This window comes from Sceloporus undulatus, chromosome 6 (genome assembly GCF_019175285.1).
Source record: "Sceloporus undulatus isolate JIND9_A2432 ecotype Alabama chromosome 6, SceUnd_v1.1, whole genome shotgun sequence".
In the NCBI taxonomy this organism is placed as follows: domain Eukaryota; kingdom Metazoa; phylum Chordata; class Lepidosauria; order Squamata; family Phrynosomatidae; genus Sceloporus; species Sceloporus undulatus.
Window position 1 is genome coordinate 25914471 of NC_056527.1, and position 24964 is coordinate 25939434.

Below are 24964 nucleotides of genomic sequence, written 5' to 3' on the forward strand. Positions count from 1 at the left end.
TTTTTTAATATATATATTAGTTTTATGGAATAAGGACGGGGGAGGAAATATCCTTTTCTCTTTGTTTCATTACATACATGTTTTTAGAAACAACAGTTGTTGTTGTTGTTGTTGCTGCTGTGTGCTTTCAAATCATTTCCAACTTCCACCCTGAACCTATCACAGGGCTTTCTTGGCAAGATTTGTTCAGAGGGGTTTTCCATTGCCTTTCTCTAAGGCAGAGAGAGTACAACTTGCCCAAGGTCACCCAGTGGGTTTCCATGGCCAAGCAGGGATTCAAAACTTTGTCTCCTAGAATCCAACACCCAAACCACTGCACCACATTGGCTTTATAAAGACGGAGAATATACCTTGTTGTTGTAGTTGTAAGTTGTTTCCAACTTACGACAACCCTACAACCCTAAGGTAAACCTATCACCAGGCTTTTTGTGCAATTTTTGTTCCATTTCCTTCCTTTGCGGCTGAGAAAGTATGATTTACCTAAGGCCACTCAGTGGGTTTCCATGGCCTAGTAGGTATTTAAACCCTGACTTTCAGAGTCCTAGTCCAACAGTCAAACCACTAGCAATCTCTCTCTCTCTCCCTAATTCAAAGCTAACTACATCAAGTTAACTTTGGTTAAAATAGAGCTTAACACAGGCAATGACATTATTCAGAAATATAAGAGAAATCGTCCAAGAAAGTTTTGTATACTGTTCCCAGGTAGTTAGTAGCCTGCATGAGACCCAATCTAAGCTGGAATGACCCCTAAGGCACAAAAGATTATGGGAGGTGGGTGGCAGCATTCTACCAGAGGCAGAATGAAAGATTTGGGTTCTGCTGCAAGGTTGACTGGGCACGTTCTAGTATCTAACAAGTACTATTTTTAGATAATAAACAATCCCACCTTTGTAAGGTAACCTTTGCCTGATTCAGGCTATTAAAAACATGAGGCTGCACACAGATAAATCTTTCAAATATGACAAAACACTATGGTATGCTGAATAGCAAGGCCTTCCCTGTTCATTGATCAATGAAATGAGTTTCCTAGCAAAAGATTCCTATTTGAACACAGATGCTTCTTGAGTAAATGAAGTGCTCCTATCTGGGGAGAGGAAAAATGCATTCTCTGACATATACCTAGTTCAAAACTAAGATGGAAAAGGTGAAAAGGCTAAAAGATACAGCTCAGGTGAAGGTGTCGATGAGCAATTCAAGTGATGAGACAATAAAATCTAAAAATAAGCCACAGCTTTTCACTTGACAGATGGTAGGGCAACTTTATATTGCCCTGGTTCACTAGAACAAGTGCTATTTTTGCTGGAGAAGTGACACTGTAAGTGTAGAAAATGCAGACCTAAACAGATAGCTTAAAGCTGTGAGATGCTTCAGTCCCAGCATAGTATATATTTTGCATCTTTACATCTGTTCAGCTATGCAAGTTCCAGTACATCCATTTCTCAGGCAATTCTTGTCTCTCTTCAAACATATCCTAGTTGCTGAATTTCCTTAAAAAAATAGGCAAGCCAGTCTTGAGAGATAATTTTAAAGCTTACTGTCAGAGACAAGTCTGCAGAGATTTAGTACTGTCACTGAGACTGATGATCAAATTCTAGGAGAAAGAGTTCTAAATGGAAAAAGTTCAACCATCACTAATTCACACCCGAGGGGAGGAATTTTCTTTGGTGTCAGCTTCATCAGTGATGTTGACTCGAGCCAATTGACTTGGACTCAAGTCAGATTCAAGTCGCTTCAATGACTCGACATGGACTTGACTCTACAATAAATGACACAGTGACTTGATTCACAACTTATATATTTTTAGAGACCAACTTGCTGGCCTAACTTCATTGAGAAACATCACAGAATGGAAAACAGCTTTCCTCCTTTGAACAATGCTCCCATCTTACTGCTTTTTGCCCTCTGGACTTATGTTTGCTGTACAGGAAGCCCCCACCTCAAGCTCACTGCCTAACACATTTGCTATTTCTCTCCAAGAAATGCACCCCCATGGTATGAGGGCAAGTATAGCCTGCTGCTCCTAGGAAAAGTGTTAGAAGGCTCTTCTGATGTGCAGTGGGGACAGGCTGCTAAGTAGACCTCAACCTCTGCCTCAAGCCAGAGTGCAGGGCACATTTCTCAAAGGGAATAGCAAATGCATTAGGCCATGGGCTTGAGGCAGGGACTGTGGTCTACACAACAGCTTACCCTGTTACACATTAGAGGAGCCTTCTAAAGATTTTGAAAAGCTTCAGAAGAATCGTTATACCTCAATCTGTTGCCTAACACATTTGCTGTTCCCCTCCAAGATTTTTTTTTACCTAACCACAATGGATTGGTGCTCTAATTAAGGAAAGTTTCATGTCTTAAATATAGATTATAATGGGGGGAAAGTAGTTTTACCTTTTACACAGGATACTGTACCAAGATTACTGACAGCCTAAGCACAGATTCCAAATATGACCTGATTTGACCCTTTCTGACAATCACTTAGAAAATGACTATCTTCTACTGTCTCCAGTAAAGTAAATTAGTTCTCCTTCCATAGCCACCTAATTTTTTTCAATGGTCAGTATGAGAAATTAAAATCAATCTTGTTAGCAAAGAGCTGGATTCTTTTTGTTGTAGAATGAGCTCACTGAGATAATTTAGAACATATCAGCAAGGATCCAAATTGCTATTTTAGGGTCACTCAAGGGCTTCTGTACTTCCAGTCAGATTCTTCTACACACATACAAACACATATCTCTCTGCTTTGGAATAGCAGATTTGCACAGCATATCACAAATTGTATATGAAGCTGTCATCAGTTTCAAACGTGATCTGTCAAACATTGTGGGAAAGCTTCTGGAGAACCCACCCACCCCCTGGCCATGCATGTGGCACTAGCTGTAGAGTTAAATGAATAGTTCTGTGGACCACTGTGGTTGATGTTCTAAGCTTTCTAAAGGGCCTTGGTAGCTGCTGGGGTTTGGTTCCAAGACCTCCTGTGGATAACAAAATCCATGAATGCTTACGTCCAACTAAATACAACTCCCAGAATCCCAGATCATTGGCCAAGCTGTCAGGGAGGGCATTATGAGGTAGGAAGGAAATTTGCATGTATGCGGTGATTGGCTGAGTCTTCTTGGAGATGAAGTCCAAAATATCTGGAGGGCTGGAGTTTGGGACCCCTGCCCCAGAAGAATGCCTTGTTTTCAGGAAGGAGTCTTGTATTGTCTTACCTGGAGAGAACAGGAATGGAACCAGGGTCCTTCCACAGGAAAAGCATGTGCTCCATCATGTTGCTATAGTCCTTCATTGCATATCTTTAACCCCAAATTTCCTCCCATTACCATCATGTATATTATTTGAAGCCGAACAGCTGTCATTCCAACAGAGGAGAAGAAGATGGAAGAGGACATCCACTATCTATAGTAGCATTTTTTATGAAACTGCATTCTTCTTTCTTAAAGGTAGAAAGCAGTGTCACAAATGCATGTCTGAACAACAAAAAGGGGCACTGATCATTAATAGCAATGAACAACTATCCACCTCCAACTGAAGATCAGCAAAAAGCAGCCTCCATTTAATCGCTCCTCTTTCCTTCCTTCATCCAGTCCTATTTCTGTTTTGCACCTAGTCATGCCCTGAATTATGTCACTGGGAGAAGGACAGAACATAGCCCCTCCATAGCTGGAGATTTTAACCCACATTTCTTCCAGTCATCCCGTTGCAAAAGCAGCTGGTGATTCACGTGTCAGTGGGCTGGTGGATCCATTCCCAGTTTGGGATAACTTTAGAGTATCTATCCTATTTGCCATAAGTTGGAAACAGGTTGAAGGCATATAACAACAACAACATTTTGGGGAAAGGGTACAACATCTTGGATAGCTCTTGTAGAGCTGGATTAAAGCCTCTATCTCCACTATTCCTTTCCCACAGCCCCTTACATTTATCTTGCTACAAAATGGCCAAGACAACTGAATGCTCCTTCCAACCCTCATCCCCTCTCTGATATCTAGCATAATGCTATACCTGCATGGCAGGACTAAAAAGCATTAGAAAAACTATCAGGACTACTTGTACATAGTATTTGTACAGCCATAGCAGTGTGGCATCAGAGTCATTTGTTCTGTTTCTGCTAGAAAGGCAAGAAAGGTAAGAGTGTGGGAAGAGGTAGGAGGCAGTGTATGGGTGGATGAATGAGTGGGAAGGCAGAGGTTTAAATATCTTCTTAGCCTCAATGAGAATCTAAGACAGGGAAGAACTTTCTGGGTTCTTTAAAGCATGATGACACTCCCAGATCTGATTTTCAAACTATTTCTGGATATTGTTCAGTAACATCATTTGTGGCTATAGTTCATGCTCCGATATTACTAATGGCTAGGATCCAAAGAGATGCCTAAGCTCACACAAAAGAAAGGTCCATTAGAAAGTTTATCTGACTAAAAGACAGAGTGGTTTGGGAAATATAACATGGATAACACAGTATGGGAATGTCCCCATATTGTAGAAGTTGTTTTAATATTTGCTGGCTGAGTGGGACCTTAAAAGTCTTTGTGTTGTCAACACCTGGATCTAGACCAGTGAAATGGGTTATTTATACACAGCAGCACTTTTGTCTCCTCCCTGCCTTATGCTAGTTGAAAAAGGTAATAGCTGTGATGGCTGATAACACTTGCTAAGAAGCGGCAATGTCCAAGTGATGGATTCAGTACAGTATTAATCCATTAAGGAGTTCTGGCACTGTAGCTAATGATACATTCAGGTAGCTTTATGATGGCTCTGCCACTGGCTCTGCAGCAGGCTGTGGGGCTGTCCTTGTTTAGGGTAACTTTATCTGGCTGTTAAGCCTTGTCTCCCCAAAGTGATTACAATTTTGTTCATTTATGATTTTGTGCAGTCAGGGTTGGTTGGTTGGTTTGTCACCAAAAGGCATTAAAGCAACACTTAAAGTGATGTCAAACTGCAATATTTCTACAGTACAGATGCACCCTAAAAGAGTAAAAAAAAAAAATCTAAAAAGCAGAGGAGAAGAAGATGGAAGCTGTTGTGAAACTGACTTTCCTTCCTTTGTGGCCAGCCAAATGTCTTTTAAAGGAGGAATGGGACAACCTGTTTCTTTGCCACCAGACTGCTCTTAATCAGCCATGGCTACAGATGAGTTGTTGAATGTAAGTCTGCCATAATGTTTGTAAAAGTGTACATGAACACATCCCAAAGTTTCTCAGCTCTACTCAATATTCTAGATAAAATCAAGAAATGATTTGTATACCGATATACATTGGCATAAGTTTGTAATGATATACATACATGTATGCATCTCATTTAAGGGCAGAAGAAACATATTGACTGAATGAAGGGCACATGCAGGTATTAGATCCCTTACGTCTCATATGTCATCCAATCTGTCTCTTTGTGTTCGTTCATGTTGCATTCTTATACCTTTACAAATATAAACAGAAAAAAGCTTGCCTGATGTCTTTTAGAATTCATGAGTAGGTGAGAATGTTGAATAAAAGAATAAAATCTTTGGAACCAATGCACCAAAGAACTCATATTTTATCTCTGAGATGAAGCTAACTTCACTTGTGTCAATCAATATGTGTTCTAACATAAGGTAGGGTACTGACAGTTTGAGACTTCAGAGGAAAAACAAAACCTTCATTGATTATTTTTGAACACAGCTCACACAACATATAGTTAAAGCTAGTAATTAAATGTGTATATATTAAATCTAGTTAATGAGCACCAGCTGTTTGATCAACAGGAATAGACAAGAAGCTGAGCAGATGATAAAGGTCATTATAAAAACAAAACAAAAAAGTACAGAGCTGTTCTCAAAGTGACAGTATGATCATTCAGAGCTGATAGAATAACTTGAATTTTACTATTCTTTAGATGTAGGAAAAGCACAATACCTACACTGCTGGGGGAGATTCTAGTGTTACCATCTAGGGATGGAATGGGGCTAAACAGACCAGCACTAAACGCTGGCATGGCATTGGGCTGAAGTGAGGGTATGGCGACTGCACATCTGCCACGCTGACTCATTCCCGATGCCAGCATCACGCTGCACACCTGTCCGCATGGCAAGCGGTGTCATGTTGTTTCTTTGGCACAACGTTTAGACATGCTGTGCCAAAGAATCGATGAAAAGCTGTGGCAGCGGCAAAGGCAACGTTTTGCCAGCTCTAAAAGGAGTGGCATTTTGTTGTTTCTTTTAGAGCTGGCAAAGCACGGGACTGGGGCCGTGGCGTGTGGTTGCTATGGCCCCGATCCAGCACAGAAAGAAGCAGCAGGACGCTGCTCCTTTGGGGCTGTCTATACAATCCCAATGTATCTTTGAGTGATGGGAGGGCTTATAATCTGACCCAGTGTTTGTTTGGCTCCAGCCTCCTTTGAATATGGTTCCACTGGTTTTCCCATTAATTCTGCACCTATTTGCTTCTCTGCCAATTGTATTCACACATTCCAAGTCACATGTCTGAGAAAATTGACCTTGGGGAGTAGGGGAGGATTACAGAGGGCGGATAACTACCAATGAAGGCCTCACCTTAAGATAGGATGGCCAAAAAAGGGCAAAACAGGACATAGATTTACATAAAATTTGCATACTTTAATCTATACATTGTGTTTGCTTCTAACTGCCCTTAAGTTGGCTCCGACTCATGGTGACCCTATATCCTCCACTGCTCTATATAGGTCCAGTAATTTCAGGGCTGTGACCTCCCTGATTATTGCGTGCAATCTTCCTCTCTTTCAACTACTCTCTACCTTTCCTAGCATTATTGTCTTTTCTAATCAGTCAGGCCTTCTCATGATGTGGCCAAAGTATGATATCCTCAATTTCATCATCTTGGCTTCCAGGGAGATTTCTGGCTTTATTTACTCAAGGATCTATTTGCTTGTCATTAGGAACACATTTATAAACCAATTGCCATAACTTTAATAAAAATACTGCATATTGCAACACAGTAATGTGTGCAACACAAAGAGCAGTATGACTAGATGACCTGTGTGGCAGCTCACCCTGTTGCTCAAGGGAGATATCATGATGGGGAACTTCAAGGTCATTTATGGTTATTCTTCAGTAAAAACTACAGGTAAACTGGACAGTCCTTTAAAAAGGGGAATCTGATTCAAATAATGTGAGAGCGATCCAAATGGGGAGAATGCATGTCTGCTTCACTATTTTAAAAATCCCAAGAAACTGTCTGGGATAAATAATCTGGACTCATACTGAATTAAACAATATAGTCTAGGAGTATGAAACCTCCCTATGGACCTTAGAAAGCTACACATGCTCCCATGCTCTTTGTTGTTGTTGTTTTATCCAATCTCCCTCAATCCATCTGGGACTCTTGGGGGACAATGATGCTGTGCCTGTATGCTGCAGTGCTGCAGTAAAACCCCAAGATGTTTTAAACCCAGGAGAGAGACCTGAATGTAGGTATGTGTTAAAATACTGAACTTGTAGTTTTAAGGTGAACATTATCATTGACTTGGATGACAGAATTGGGGATATACTTAGCAAATTTGCAGATGACACCAAATTAGGAGGATTAGCTAATACCCCTGAAGACAGGATCAAAATTCAAATTAACCTTAATAGATTAGAAAGCTGGGCCAAAGCTAACAAAATGAATTTCAACACAGAGAAATGTAAGGTACTGCACTTAGGGTGGAAAAATGAAATAAACAGATATAAGATGGGTGACACCTGGCTGCACAAGACTACGTGTGAAAGGGATCTGGGAATCCAAGTAGGCCACAAATTGAACATAAATCAACAGTGTGATGCGGCAGCTAACAAGGACAATGCAATTTTAGGCTGCATCAATAGAAGTATAGTGTCTAGATCAAGGGAAGTAATAGTGCCACTCTATTCTGCTGTGGTCAAGCCCCACCTGGAATATTGTGTCCAATTCTGGGCATCACAATTCAAAAAGGACACTGAGAAACTGGAGCATGTCCAAAGGAGGGCAACTAAAATGGTGAAGAGTCTGGAAACCATGCCTTATGAGGAACAACTTAGGGAGCTGGGGATGTTTAGCCTGGAGAAGGGAAGGTTAAGAGGTGATATGATAGCCCTGTTTAAATACTTGAAGGGATGTCATATTGAGGAGGGAACTAGCTTGTTTTCTGCTGCTCCAGAGACTAGGACCCAGAGCAATGGATGCAAGCTCCAGGAAAAGAGATTCCACCTCAACATTAGGAGGAACTTCCTGACAGGGCTGTTTGACAGTGGAACACACTCCCTCGGAGTGTAGTGGGGTCTCCTTCCTTAGAGGTCTTTAAACAGAGTCTGGATGGCCATCTGTCGGGGATGCTTTGATTGAGATTTCCTGCATGGCAGGCCATTGGACTGGATGGCCCTTGCGGTCTCTTCCAACTCTATGATTCTATGATTCTATAAATCCATCCAACATGGGTTGATTCCACTATTGATTGACTAGGAGCACCTCTGTCATTTGTATTGAGTCTGAGTTCATTCAGTCCATTACCGATGACAAACACTGATTTAAAACCAAACAACAAACTTAGACTGAGGTGGAAAAAGAAGAAAGAAGTAGACATCTATTTAGGGCCCTGACATTTATCCTTCAAACAGTATCTTGGATAGTTCATTTCAAGTTCAGTCTAAAATCTGGAGCAGATTTACCACCCCATTGATAGCAGAACCACCAACCCCCACTGATGCTAACCTTTCATGAACTTTCTTAAGACTCCTTAAGGCCCCAACATGGTTTTCTTTTAGCAAGCACAGTTGTCCGCAGGAAGAAGAAGAGTTGGTTAACCTTCTTCCTGTGAAATTTCATGAGTTTCCTTGTTAGTTTATTTTAAGATCCAAACCATAATTTCATTGACTTTATGTATAGATCATTTCTCTTTTTGTGTACATCTTCTTTCTCCATTGTGTGGCTGCCTTCCTGGGTCACTTGCCACTGTTCTGCAGACAGCACAATTGTATTTGCATTTTAACAAAATCTATATAAAGGCTATTATAGTAAGAAAGCTAGCTATTCAACTTCTTTTAACTTAAAAAACAACCCAAATGACACCCTTCAGACTAACCTGCCAAGAATCCTGCCTGAAGCATATTTTCATCCTTATGGGTTAGTAGGGATAACATGTCATTTTTGAAAGATGAGGGTGCTGGAACATTGGGGAGAATGAGGAAATGCATGAATGAAATGGCACAGGTGCAGTTTTTATCTTTTCATTCTACTTACATTGGCTGCCAAACATTTTCTTGTGACAAATGCCACAATTTCAAAAACAACAGTTACATATTGTTTCCAACCAACAGGGGACCAAAAACAAAACTAACATTTTGCTAACACAAAGAAAGTATCAAAAACCCTGACAGTTGCTTGTCATTTGAAAAGAAAATGTTGCACAGACAAGGTAAAACAAAAAAGAAGCCGAGATGGAAAGATTTCTTAATGAACTGTTTTGGGACAACATGTAATTTGATTTTCACACACACATTGAGGCATTGGATTCAAAAGCTTTGGAAATGCTGTTTGCTGGTGCTTGGTGTTGTTTAGCCCCATTATGTTTTTCCTTATTTTAAGGCACGCACACACACACACGCGCGCGCGCACACACACACACAGAGTAAAAAGTAACTATAGCAAGTTCATTGCAAGCCATTGCAAATTAAGCATCACACTGTAATCTTGAGTAGCATAGATGTAATATACAACATCATTTGTAGTATCCTGTACATTTTCCCAGGCAAACAGAACCCATATGAGAACCAGAGTGGTGTAGTGGTTTGAGTGCTGGGCTACAACTCTAGAGATCAGGGTTCAATTCCCCACTCAGCCATGGAAACTCTCTAGGTGACCTTGGCCGAGTCACACACTCTGCCCCAGAAAGTCCTGTAAGAGGGTCGCCAAAGGGTCACCATAAATTGGAGATGACTTGGAAGCACCCACAACAACACTGAATACATACAGCAGTTGAGGTTGTCCTAAGTGCCTTCACATCAGTAGTACGCAGAATATTCCCCAGATCACTTACTGTGTCCAGAAACCATGCTGAAACACTGAAGATTATCGCATATCGTTCTCATAACATTACGAGATGGAACATTCTGGGAACAGGTATTATCACGTTCAAGAAAGTAGAACGTGATGGGAACGTAACGGGAACGTATTTTATTGCACAGCGCATCCCTTTTTCTTGAGAATGTTCCCATAACATTTTGCTATAGCGCATTCGTATTTCGTTTTGAGGACTGTGTAATGATGACGTCTCCACTCTGTGGTTGTTTTGACTCCGTACAACTTTGCTAACACTGGACTTGTAAAAGTTGCTGTTATGAATTCTATCTATATAAATATGTGTGTGTGTGTGTGTTTGTGAGTGTACAGAGAACACACACACACATATATATGCACACATTAGCTATTTTATATATAATTTGTGTTTGTATAAGTATGTGTGTGTGTGTATATATATATATATATATATATATATATATATATATATTTGAGTGTCTGTGTGTGCAGAAAGCAGACACATACAGAGTCCCTTGGGAGGATTCCCTTGGGAGAGAAGGAAGGCAAGCCCCGCTGGAGTTTGTCTTCTCTCCGAAGGGAGTCCGAAGATTCCCTTGGGAGGGAAGGAAGGCAAGCCCCTATAAAACATTGGGGCATCATATGCTGACATATGTTTGTAGAAAATAGGATAAAACCTATGTTACTTTTGTCAAAGAGGGCGCTGCGTCATACCTGGGAGAGCAATAAACATTTTTGCACGCTCTAGAACTTTGGAGGACTAAAGAGAAGGGCATTCTTTCAGCCAGTCAGGAGACGGAGGAATGAGAGAACGGAATTGGGAATGGATAAGAATACTGCACAGACTTCTTATGGAACGTTCTGAGAATGTTACAGCTCGCTGGAAACACATCTAATCTGTCCCCAGCCTGGAACGCATGTGGAACACATCGGGAACGTTCTGGGAACCCGATGGGAACACATACGTGTGGTAAACTGAAATGCATTCCGTTCCCATCGGGTTCCCAGAACGTTTTCAGAATGCTGTGCGATATTCTTCACTGACAACTCCACAATATTTTTATCTCCCGTGCAATAGCAACAAAGTGACTCATTTATTCTCCACCCAGTCCTGCAGTCTGTATAAGAGTCCACTCTTCTCCATTTGTGAAGCAAAGTCCACACATACAGCAAGCATAAAATGACAGTTTATTATAAAAAATATGCAAGCAAGCCATCAAATCCGTTTTTTAATGAGGCAGCCCACACAAAATACTTTGCCCAATTTGCACAAAAATATTCTTGCAGTTTTGCAATAAACAAGCTATACATCACTGCAGGAAGAAGTCCTATGTTAAGGACAGACTTTATCCTAGGGATGGAAATAGCTGAAAAACTTTTTTTTAGTGTTGATAATTCATAATAAGAGGACTAATGATAACCTGTACAGTTTAGGACTTACCTGTGCCAACTTTGAACATGATCATTTTGTATAGAAAAAATGATTTTCTGCACAGAGGATATTTCTTTGCAGAAATGTTATTTTCTGTGCAGAAAAAACTTCTTGCTGCAAAGCAAGCACACATGAATTTCACACATAATAAGTCCCATATTGCAAATAAGCTTCAAAAACTGTGGTTTTCAACAACCTTTTTTTTTTCAGTGTTAAGAAAACTGCTAAAATTATTCATTCTGTTCTTCAAGAAGAAAATTAGTGGATGATGTGTAGCTGTTGTGTGCCTTTGGGTTACTTTCAACATATGGTGACCCTATAATGGGTTTTCTGGGGCTGAGAATGTGCGACTCACTCAAGGGCACCCAGTGGGTTTCCATGGCCCAAAGGGCAATTGAACCCTGATCTTCAGAGTCATAGTCCAGTGTTCAAACCACTACACTACACTGGCTCTCAGTGAATAATTACATTCTTACGTTTTGTCCATCTCACTCACAATTCTCTATTCTGACCAATCCAAGCTGCAGATGCCATAACCTTCTGCATGCAAGACGGGTATTCTCTTACTGAGCTATGACCCTCTTCAAATGGCCCTCTTATATAGTGAAGAACCTGCAAATCATATGTGAACCATGTTATGTAGTGCCCCTCCCCACAGTTCTCAGTCCCCCCCCCCAAAAAAAAAGGTTACTTAAAAAGAAATAGATCTGTATAAAAATCAGGAAACTCAGATGGTGGGCGAAAAAGCAGATTGTGTGATGAGTTCGTGCACACCAGATCTATGAAGCTATCATAAGAAACATCTGTTTGTGACAAGTAGCAGCTCCACTAAAGTACTCACTGCTGGAGAAATCACTTTGACAGAGATGGTAGCATTACCAAGTAATTATTGGAAGATATAACAGAATGAAACAATTACCGTAATGAGAACCTGGATACGACCTGTTGCTTTTGAAGATGTGTAATACCAAAAACTTAGACTGCAAGCAGTGCTAGACTCTGTCCACATAGCACTCTTCAGATGGGCCTTTTCACCTCTTATGCCTGTTGATGTGGCTTCAAGATACAGGAACTGTCCTATAGTCAAAAAATGATACAGGATTTTAAAAAATCTGTAATTAAAATGTAGTATAAAAACAGAAAAGGAAGGAGGAAGGGACTTGCCACTGTGGTGCATAGTTCATCATTCATAACAATCTTACCCCGTCTGGTACAATTCAGATATCATGGACTACAACTCCCACCTGGCAAATAGTCAATGCTCAAGATGATAGGAGTTGTCAGCCAAACATCTGGAGAGTACCCAGCTGGAGAAGGGCACCTTTATTGCAATGCAATTTTTTGGAAAATAGGCTGTCTTCTTCACAGAGGTTTATCGGCATCATAGAGAAGTGATTAAAACCCCCCACAAGGTTATTCATCTATCAGGCGTGCCACAATACAACACAAAAAATAAAGTCACAACACAAAAGGAAAAGGGACTGGGGGATGGTGCAACATAGCTGTTAGTCCTAAAGTTCTTGTAAGTGTTTTTTGTGTGTGTGTGTGTGTGTGTGTGTTTTGTTTTTGTTTTTTTGCAGAGAGGGGGAGAATCAAGCTCCCTGAAGCTGTTTTCTGTTGGATGGCTATGCAAGGCCAGTCTCCCTGAGACACAGGAGGAGCATTCCCACAGTGACACTTGGCCCTTGGACAATGGCAATGGGGGCTATATCCTAGTCCCAGTGAAATCAAACAGAAAATGCCCTTTCCTCATTCTTGCACTGCTCCTGTATACATCAACATGGAAGGTAACATATTGCACTCTTCTGTAGTACAGTACAGAATTCACAAAGAACAATTTGCCACCTTTCACAGTTCTTTCAAGTATCACTTCACCCTTGAACATACCATGCAACAGGACTCTAGTGCTATGATTCTACTTTAACTGCCATGGCTACATCTCATGGAATGCTAGGCTTGGTAGTCTGGTGAGGCATCTCAGCTTTCTGGCCAAGAATTCTAAACACCTTCCCTAAACTACAAATCCTAGGATTAAACAGTGGTTGTTAAAGTGGAACCATATCACTATAATTATGTGATGTGAAAGGTCTCCTTGATTATTAGTTGCAGGAGTATGGCACACTGTAGCACTGTGCAGCACTACTTCTTGCTCTTTTTGTCCATCTGTCCGGTCTGTGCTACTGATCCTTGAACTGCAGCTGCTACAGTACCTTGCTCCTGAATTCTGCCTGCCCTTGGACTGCTGTACTGTGTTTGTCTTTGTCATGTACTGGCTAGCTGAAGTTCAGGAACACAAGCTTCAGCAGATTTAGAAAGCTTTCTTCAAAAAACTAAAGTTGTTCACATCATAACATTGTCAGCACTGAAGCAATTTTGGTTACAAGGCATATTAAAAGCAATTAGCAATTCAAACATTTTTGTGCATTCACACCCCATTCATTTTCTTACCAAAATATTTGTGTTCCCAGGACTGCCCCTTTCATCTTCTCTGTACTTCCCAAAGTTCAGTTTTTCCTCCCCTTCACATCTATGTATTACCCAGCTCCAAAAAAGATAAGCAATCTTTCAATTTTGTATCACCAGTGATGAAGCATATCCCATCATCCAGTATACAAAGCATATGCAGAATATATATTAGCAAGCATGACAGGAGCTAAGATCCTGACAGACTCTGACTTCACTTCATAATCCTGCTTATTGAATAATGCCTGTATTCATATGTCCTTATTGTGGTTGATCTCAGTTTCATTTCAAGACCCTGTGATTCTGGATTTCCCTGACATTTAATTGAAATTGCAACTCTCTGAGGTTTAGCCAGGCCCTGAGTCTAGCTTTCCCATCACCTCCTGCTTTGAGATTAATGCAGAGCCAAAGTACGATATGGGATGGACCAGAAAACTTGGTGGAAAACTGAGAAACTTAATAAGACTGACAATTTTGAATATCCCTAATTTTCCTTTGAAAAGGGAATACAAATCTAGGGGAGAATTCATTCCAAGTATCTCCAGATCTCTCCTTGCCATCTTATTTCATCCCTCTTAACAAAATTTATGTTCCTTTTTGGAAATATTGAGCTGGAAAGAAAAACAAATATAATTTAACATAGAGTGGATGCAAAGAAAAGTAATATATGAATAGATCAGTGCCATCTAATGTCTCCAGTGTCAGTAAGGCATTGATTTCATTCCAGAATTTAGATACCTTTAAAGTGACCTTACATGGTGTATAACCTATTGAGTTCAGCATCTTGGAATTCAGCAAACTGGATAAAAACCTAGAATGGATACAATGCCCCACTGACATGGAAGGCACCAGCCACCATCATATGGGAAGTGTCATTTGCTTCTTCTAAGTAATCAAAACAATTATTGTTGTTATTATTATTATAGTTTATTTATACAGCGCTGTAAATTTACACAGCGCTTTACATAGTCATCAACCAAGATACAGATAACAAGATGTCAGGTCTCATGGCATGGCTTCCTGGCAAGCCTGGGGACTGGAGTTATTCTCTTTATGCATATTAAGTAAATTTTTCAGACAACAGAAAAACCTCTGCAGAGAAATGGAGTCAGTGAACGAACCTCAGAATGTGTCAAAATATTTGGTGCAATAGCTAAGACGTGGAAATATTTTCCAGGCCCTGACTCCACCAGAATCATGATATACATTTGAGAATCTTTATCACAAGTCACAGCAGAGTTAAAACTGGGAAAATATTCACTTCTTCCAAGACTCAGTTACCTCATTTGCCTAAAGCTAATGCATAATATTACTGTTGGAGAAGAAAGAAAATTTATCTCTACCAAGATGCCCTGCGAACTGAAAACTACATAATGTTGTTTTCCTATGTTTATTTTGTTTGCATAATCTTGGTTAACATGTAGATGTTTCAGCCTCTTGGAATGTTCCTTTCAAAATTAAAATGGAAAAGCCAACAGTCTTCTCAACTGTCTGCTTCTTCCAAATCAACTAATGCACATATCCTAGCATCACTCCGAGAGGACTGTCCAGGTAGCAATAGCTAGACTGCACATACAGTACTATGATATAGTTTGGAAGAAAAGTTGGGTTTTTTGGAAGAAGATGGACAATGTTGCCTATTGTCTGTTGTTGTGTGCCTTCACATCGTTTTTGACTTATGGCAACTCTAAGGCGAACGTATCATGGGATTGTCTTGGCAAGATTTATTCAGAGGAGGTTGCCATTGCCTTCCCAGATTGGTGATCTGCCCAGCCCTGTATTGGCCCTAACCTCTTTTGGGGGCTCCTAGTCAATAACAACAGTGACTAATGACCTAGATGGGGAGAATGGATTATACCAACCATTCTCTCAGCCCAAACCAAGTCATCATTTCACTCTGCCTTTTCCTCAGGTGAGAACTATTGTTGTTATGAACAAATATAGTGGCAGTAATTGCAATATCTTTCTGCAACTACCACACATATCCACCCCAACTGTCCTAATTTTAGTCTTGATAGTCCCAATTGATCCTCAGTTATCCCCCTTTTCCAGCTGCTTTTAAAATGCACCAGTTTCTCTCTCTTCCACCTAGTTTCCCCTTTGAAAGTAGAAAACTTACTTCAATGAGAACAAACTCAGTTCAAAGTATAAAAGTAGTTTGTACTCCATTACCAGGTTTTATGGTTATATTATTCAAGTTTGTTATAACTGATTTTAATTGTTTGCTTTTAATTGTGAAATTATTTTTAATCTTTTAAAACTTTTATAATTATCCATTGTTTTAAATTTATTTTATTGTAAACTGCCCTGAGATTTTTGGATAAAGGTCAGGATATAAATATTTTAATAAATTCAGCAGACAAATAAATAAATTCAGCAAAGGGAAAAGGATAGGACGAGGTAAAATCCTGTTCTTCCCAGTATCCTCATCCAAAAGCAACCTGCTGTAGCCTCTCCTAGTTTGTATATACTTCTTTATTAATAACATTTCCTTTCTTGACCACACTCTGATGTTACCTGTCAACATATCTCCCAATTTACATCTGTAAAATATAGGTAGGTATGTATACAGATGCTGTACCCTAGGAATTCTGGCAGCAATTCTGGCAACCACTGGGTCCTTCTGAGTTCTTGACTGTAGTCTCCATGTTGATTAATGAGTGAGCCAGGGTATATATAACCTTTGACTGTCTCAGTGTCTTCACTGTCTGCTTTAACAATGCATAAATAATATGTGCTCATTATATTTGTTTTCTTAATGTTCAACCATAAACCTGTCTTTGCACCTTCTTCCTTAACTTTCTTCAGAAATCATTCCAAGACTTTGCTATTTTTTACTAGTAGTATGATGTCATCTGTGTGTCATCTACATATCTTAAATTCTTGATGTTCCTTCCTCATTTTTCACACCTCCTTCTTCAAATCCTACTCTGTGTATGATAATTTGGGCATACTAGTTGAATAGACAGGGTGATAAAATGCAGTCTTGGCAGCTGCTTGAAGCAAACCTTCCAACATTTCACAATTGAAACTGGGGCAGAATGGATGCTTATTCACTACCATCGCCACTTCCAAAGTTGAAGCAAGAATTGCCATTGCAGCAACTTTCTCTGGTATACAATCAGCAGATTCCTGAATGAGTCTTACCTCACAGTGGCTAAGTGAGATAAAATGGGACATTTTACTACCCATTCAGAAATTGGGAATGCAAAGTTTCAAGAACAGGTATTCCAGCCAAGACATGACACTTGCAAAGTATGTACTTGTGACCTGTGATCATTACAAAACCTTCAATTTTTTTTACTTTTCAAGGCTAAGGAAAGGGCAAGGAATCTTTGTCTTCCCAGAGGTTTTTAAATTAGAACCCCTAAAGATCTTTTAGCATTGGCCATCTTGGCTTGGGCTTGAGAGAACTGAAGATCAAAAGATCTAAAAGACCAAATACTTTTCACTCTTAGTCTAACTGTTCAGCTCTTTGCTCCCCTAACAGCTTGTCTGTACAGTTTTTATGGACTGAATAATTATCCATCTGCAGTTCCTAAATGCTTACAAACCTAACCATGCAAAAGCCTGGTTGCATAGCTTTGACCCTGCTACGTAATACATGTGCAGCTTGCTTCCACACACTGAATTCACTGACTGGTTATTATGTAACATGTTAGCTGGCACCCATGCCTGACTATCTCAGTGGTGCTGTGAATGTGTTGTGTCTTCTATCAATGCCAGAAAACCAGATGTGCAGCTGCCTTGGGGAAAATGGCATTACATAAAATCAACAATAAAGAAGATACTACTTTGCAACTCTATGATTTCTGATAGTACAACTGAGCTACAAAACCATTTTCAATGTAAGAGGTTTAAACAGCTATAGATACTCTAAAGATTTTGCTTGGGTTGTCAGGATAAGATTTGTAAATGTGGCTGTTTAAATTCCCAGTGGCAACATACCTTTTCCATTTTCTAGTGTATGGTCCTTGAAAGGTCTGAGACTTTGAGGCGAGCTGGTTCTCATAATCCAATTGAAGTTATCAGCAAGGGAGTTCTTCCAACCACACATTCCATTTTCAAAAGTGCAAGAGGTGCCACATTCTCTCTCATCAGTATTATCCCCACAGTCATCCTCAAAATTACAGCTTTGTTCCGGTCTGTAACATTTGCCATTGAGACACTCCAAATAGCCAGGTAAGCAAGAGCCTGAGGATGCAGATATACAGCAAAAGAAGTGAGAAAGAGATCAGTGACAAAAACTAGAAGTCATTGGAAGCTTTACCACTCAGTCCTTTTGATTTTCAGTAAAAAGAGGTGGGTTAATGTATTTTTATAAAAAGGAAGTTTCAGCCTCTGAAGTACCAATCTATTGTCATTTTACATTGTGCTTCTGTGAAGAGGCTGAAGTAAATTCTGGACTTCTTTGGAAAGCTTTCCAAAGCAAAGCTGAACTCATATTTCAGTGTTTAGCACAAATGTAATGGCTAGGATCTGATATTACAAGTGCATTAAAGGAAACTCTGGGTTTCCTCTATTCAGTGACCATTTCAGAGGGTTCTAAACAAAATTCCCTTTGATGGGGAGGCCTCTTGTCACCAAGAGAAAGGCTATGAAGTATAACTTTAATTTCTCATAATATCCCAGAGCAACATGGTGAACTCAAGGACACTGTGGGAAATTCAGAAGCTGAACTAGACATCTACTTGGAGGGATTCAGGACATGTACTTTTGCCAGGTCTAGTAATCAGTATTGATGGGCATGTGTTTTTTTTCTAAAAGATAACTGCACCACTTTTGATCCAGCCTTCAGATGGAGTTTGCAACCTCTACATACCTATAAACATTAATTTGCATTGTGTTGAGTTGTTTTATCTTTTTGCATCATTCTAACCTCCATCCATTTCCCTTTTCTTTTTTCTCTATCATCTATTAGGCCATGTGTTTGATCATGAGCAAGTAATTTGTAAGTACAATTACTTTTATTTGTTTTACAAAGATGACTAAGTGGTTTTCTTTCTCTGATAGACCCTGCACGCATTGGTGTAGGCATTTGCCTCACTGTTGTTCAGCTTCTGCCTTGAAATTTTAATTCTTCATGCTTATGAACTCCAGTACTCTCTCAAACATTTCCTAACATTTTCCTAATAATACACAGCTGTAGAAAGAGTTAAACATGCTCTGCAGTGCACCCTAAGTTCACACTAAATGATGCTGTGAGACCCTAGTATCCTGACCAATTGCTTCTGTTCATGTAGAATGTATTTTATAATGCTTCCTAAAGTCATTTATAAGACGTTTGACATAACTGGGTATCCTTTGGTGGTCAAATCAATGTGAAGAAGATTTCAAGAAACTACAACTTTTGAAAACAACAAATCCACAACAGAAGAATATACAAAGAACGATCCATGCCAGATCGGAGTAAAGGTCTATGCAAACCCATAATGCCTGACTAGAAGCTATGTGCAGGACATGAGCACCAAGACATCTTCTCCCTTATGTTCCTAAGTAACTGATACAAAAAGACATAGTGCTCCCTATACCGGAGGTAATCTACAGATACCACAACTAGAAGCCATTGATAGACTTAATCTCACAACATATGGAGGGGGGAAATCAATTTTGGCTGTTAAAGATTACAGACAACAAGCTAGGAAAGCTTTTATATTTTAAGCCTTTAGCCTTTGCACAATTAAGTTCCATTTGGTGATTCACTCCTTTTTGGTCGGTTGTTCCATTCAAGGATTTAGTGGAAGCTTTTATTATGCCTGAGCATGATAATGGCTTAATGCAATAGATGCACCTCAAAGCTGCACATTTTTATTTCCAAGTTATTTCTGAAATTATTTGGCTGAGAGATGGTCCCTTTGGAGTCTCTTTGGCTTTGACTAAACTACAGTGATTAAACAAAGCAGAAGAAAAATACACTCCATGAAAATGGAGAACAGGGAAAATACAGGAATAACTTTAAACATTAATAGGCACACTGAGCATAATAAAACCGCATAAACTATTTATGTATGTGCTTGCAGGACTGAAAGACAATGACTGTTATCCCAAACAAAATGAATGTCAACACGGAGAAATGTAAGGTACTGCACTTAGGGTGTAAAAATGAAATGAACAGATATAGGATGGGGGACACCTGGCTGAACGAGACTACATGTGAAAGGCATCTAGGAGTCCAAGTAGACCACAAGTTGAACATGGGTCAATAGTGTGATGCGGCAGCTAAAAAGGCCAATTCAATTTTAGGCTGCATCAGTAAAAGTATCGTATCTAGATCAAGAGAAGTAATAGTGCCAATCTATTCTGCTTTGGTCAGGCCCCACCTGGAATATTGTGTCCAGTTCTGGGCACCACAATTCAAAAAGGATGTTGAGAAACTGGAGCATGTCCAAAGGAGGGTGACTAAAATGGTGAAGGATCTGGAAACCATGTCCTATGAAGAACAACTGAGGGAGCTGGGGATGTTCAGCCTGGAGAAGAGAAGATTAAGAGGTGATATGATAGCCCTGTTTAAATACTTGAAGGGATGTCACATTGAGGAGGGAGCAAGCTTGTTTTCTGCTGCCCCAAAGAACAGGACCCGGAACAATGGATGCAAGCTACAGGAAAAGAGATTCCACCTCAACATTAGGAGGATCTTCCTGACAGTAAGGGCTGTTGGACCATGGAAGTATAGTGGAGTCTCCTTCCTTAGAGGTCTTTAAGCAAAGGCTGGATGGCCATCTGCCAGGGATGCTTTGACTGAGATTTTCTGCATGGCAGAGGGTGGGACTGGATGGCCCTTGTGGTCTCTTCCAACTTTGTGTTTCTATGATTCTGTGAAACAGAAACAGATTAAAAGCCTCTTTGAAGTCACTGCACTTACCAGGAGTAAATGTGTTTGGAAGCATTGTTTTTTCTTCAGTTCAAGGAAAGGGGAAATATTGTTTTTAAGATGATAGAAAATATGTTTGTTTGCTTGCTTGTTTTTTGTTACAATCCAGATTTGGCCCTGCAGCTTTAAATGCATTCCAGGTCCCCTTAATATTAGTGACATTAACTGAGGCCAATCAATTCGCTAACCACACACACACACACACACACAGTCTGCCCTTGCCATACGCAGGGGATCCATTGTGGCAAATTTCATGTATGCTGGAGTCCCACTGATTTCAAGTTACATTATTATTGAAATATAACTGTGTAAGTTCACTCCTTTTGCACTGTTAACAGTTAACTTTCAAAAATAAAGTTCTAGGATATATAGTCTTATGCATAAGTGCATTTTGTACCCCAGGCCAGCAGTATATGCTGGCTATTTTTAAAAAATAATAATGAAGTAAAGAACTGTTTTAAAAGGTAACTATGTATTTTTGAAGTGCCTGAACAATAATTAATTACAGCTGCACGCACAGTAACTGTATACCAGTTTTCAGTATAATGTTCCAAGCTCAGCTCCCCTTCTAGCTATATTTCCATTAAATGATTTTTATTTCTGTGTGAGATCTACTTTACTGCTCTCTTTTAGCTGTTCTTCAAACTATACCATAGCCTTAAAATATAAAAAGAAAAAGAACTAAAAAAGAGGTGAGGGGATGATTCTTATTTTTTTCCTTGGATGGAAAGGATTGAAAAGAACATACTACAGAATTACATGCCTTAAATTATTATTCGCTGACAAATAAAAAAAAAGTAAAGAGGTCACAAAAAAGTGGTCTGGCTATTTAATCAACAGGAGAGGCTTCTTTGTAAAGGTTCAATAACTCTTTCCACAGCAATGATCTGCAGAGATTGTTAGCATGTGGACTTTTTGTTCTTGTCTGACAGACGTGTAAAGTAATTGGTCCAAAGAAGTTGTCAGTGTCTCTAAGATCGAATCCATGAAGTGAGGGGGATTTACAACAAATAATGATAATGACTACACAGAAACGCTTAGAATCAATGCAGCCAAAAATCAAAGCTTTTGAAAGGAAGTCCAGAATACAATATGATTGAAGAGAGATACCTAGCCATTTGGCACCCATTCACTGGCAATGTCTAGAGATGAGATGCACAAGGAGATGCTTTTGAAGAATACTTAAAAGTTTGAAAATCTCTAAAGCGTGTCAATAAGGAATAGGATGGACAAAGTATCTTTTTAATATTTGGACAAAATATTGCCTGTTTTAAGACAGCTTCATCGGCCTCTGGTTTGGCTCTCAGGTTTCCTGCATGGCAGGGGGTTGGACTGGATGGCCCTTGTGGTCTCTTCCAACTCTATTATTCTATTATTCTATGTTTCTATGATTCTTGTTGCTGTTATTTTGTGCCTTCAAGTCACTTCTGACTTATGGTGGTACTGGGTTTCAAGGCAAGATTTGTTCTGAGGAAGTTTGCCATTGCCATCCTCTGAGGTTGAGAGTGTGTGTCTTGCCCAAGATCACCTAATGGGTTTCATGGCCAAAATGGGAATTGAATCCTGCTCTCCAGACCACTATGCCATGTTGACTCCAAGTGCTATCTTTAAAGTTGTGTGAGTTGGGACCAGGGTCCTCCAAGGACTTCCTCATCCATTCTGATCCTATCCTGTTATCTGAGATCTTCCACTCTTGCCTTTCTCCAGTCGATTTTTTCACACTACACAATTATAGTGCTATGATTCCATGGGGCTCCATCCTGTGGGATTCTGGGATCTGGTGAGGCACTAAAAGAGATTTCGGACTGAGAATTCTAAACACGCCTCCCTAAACTGACTTATTATCTGCTGTTGTACTTTGAATTTCATGTTTAAATCTGTTTTTGAATTATACTAAGAAAGTGAGATATACTTTTAAAATACAGACACATGAAATGGTAACTGTGAGGCAACAATGATGCTGAAATAACCATGCAGTTCATGTATCATCACATCAACCTCTGTAATTGGGATGGTTGGGGAGCACAGTGGGTTAAAGAGATCCCTGTAAGGTTAATAGTTTATATATCCATATAGTTATATGTGAAGAACTAAATAAGCAATGTAGCTAGAGATTAGATGGGTGAGTTAATATATTATATCTTACTGTTTCTTTATGCAGGAAGAGTCACTTACCAGGTAAGAGACTAAAATAATTGTACAGTATGTTGTAATTTATTTTGGGTTATGGGGAATCCAACTTCTCAGTTAGGTACAGCACTCTACCCCACTTCCTAGCCATCAGACCATTTGGTCCTTTTGTGATGTCTTTGACATTTCTCAGGGAAGGCCAATTTCATCTGTGACTAAATGTATTTGTCTTTAGAGCAAAAAAGCAAGATGTTTACACTGTGATTCACTAACTGGGTTTCTAGGAGTCACTTGGTGGTACAGTCTGTAGCTTCAGATGAGATAAATCTACTTTCTGCGAGCGCAAGGATATCATATGAAGCAGAAAATATCAGAAGACCTATCTGAATTTGTTTCCTTTAGAACTGTTAAGCTAACAGTTATATATAATTACATAGCATTTAGGCTATTTGGGCTTGCAAAAAATGACTTGCCCATGAGGGCCCACTTCTACAGATGCCCCATAAGGTTTTTTTTGATGAGTCCTGAAAAGGCCAAATGAGGCAGTGCCCAGGGCATGGGATGGTACGCTGGGGTGAAATGAGAATGTAAGTTTTCCAAAACGTATAGGAAGCCCCCACTTCAGACAGGTTAGGGACCACAGCATGGCCAGAAAATGGAAATAGTTGAAAAGTAGACCCCAATTTATTTTAGCTTGCAAATGTATTTTGGCTACTGAAAAACATAAATAAAATGCTATATGCTTTTGAATGCATTTGTTGTTAGAATCATAGAATCATAGAATTGGAAGAGACCGCAAGGGCCATCTAGTCCAACCCCCTGCCATGCAGGAAATCCAAATCAAATCATCCCCGACAGATGGCCATCTAGCCTCTGTTTAAAGACCTCCAAGGAAGGAGATTCCACTACACTCTGAGGGAGTGTGTTCCACTGTCAGAAAGCCCTTACTGTCAGAAAGTTCTTCCTGATGTTGAGGTGGAATCTCTTTTCTTGTAGCTTGCATCCATTGTTCCGAGTCCTAGTCTCTGGAGCAAGTGAAAACAAGTCAGCTCCCTCCTCTGTATGGCATCCCTTCAAGTATTTAAACAGGGCTATCATATCACCTCTTAACCTTCTCTTCTCCAGGCTAAACATCCCCAGCTCCTTAAGTCGTTCCTCATAGGACGTGGTTTCTAGACCTTTCACCATTTTACTTGCCCTCTTTTGGACACGTTCCAGTTTTTCAACATCCTTTTTGAATTGTGACTCCCAGAACTGGACACAATATTCCAGGTGGGGACTGACCAAAGCAGAATAGAGTGGCACTATTACTTCTCTTGATCTAGATACGATACTTTTACTGATGCAGCCTAAAATTGAATTGGCCTTTTTAGCTGCCGCATCACACTGTTCACTCATGTTCAGCTTGTGGTCTACTTGGACTCCCAGATCTCTTTCACACGTAGTCTCGTTCAGCCATGTGTCTCCCATCCTATATCTGTGCATTTTATTTTTCCGCCCTAAGTGCAGTACCTTGCATTTCTCCCTGTTGATGTTCATTTTGTTAACTGTGGCCCAACTTTCTAGTTTATTCAGGTCATTTTGAATGTTGATCCTGTCCTCTGGAGTGGTTGTTGTTGCTGTTGTTGTTGTTACCTACCCTCGAGTCGGGACCCAACTCATGGAGGAACTATTATGCAGAGGAAAATGGAGGGGGGTGGCATTGCTTGCAACAACAAAAAAAAGCCCTACATGTTTTCCTCCATAAAATAATTCTTCTATATACTTTGGGACATCTGAGCACAGATGGACTGCAGCAGAGGAAAATTCATTTTCTCCTGCAACTGGGAGAATACTATCATAATTATTCATCCTTGCTTGTGAGAATAAAGCAATCAGGGATTTAAAACCCTTACCACCACAATATATACAGTCTTTTTTGATACTATATTCTTTCTCTATTCCAGGAGGAAAACAGAATTCAGTGCCTTGCTTTACTTCCCATTCGATAGAGAAAAGACAAGTAATAAGCTGTCCATGACAAAACATAATTACTTTTGTAGCAATAACAGCCACAACGATCACATATAACCAATC

At 39.8% G+C, this 24964-nt stretch overlaps 1 protein-coding gene across 1 annotated transcript in view; it reads right to left on the reverse strand.

Annotated features, from left to right (window-relative positions):
• Positions 1-1636: 1636 nt before the first annotated feature.
• Positions 1637-24964, reverse strand: part of MALRD1 (MAM and LDL receptor class A domain containing 1) — a 266619-nt gene continuing 243291 nt past the window's right edge. The window contains exons 17-19 of the mRNA XM_042472024.1: positions 17836-18081; positions 12344-12501; positions 1637-1756 (exon numbers count right to left, since the gene is read on the reverse strand). Of these exons, the coding sequence (XP_042327958.1) occupies positions 1637-1756; positions 12344-12501; positions 17836-18081 (524 nt within the window). The remainder of the gene's footprint in view (positions 1757-12343; positions 12502-17835; positions 18082-24964) is intronic.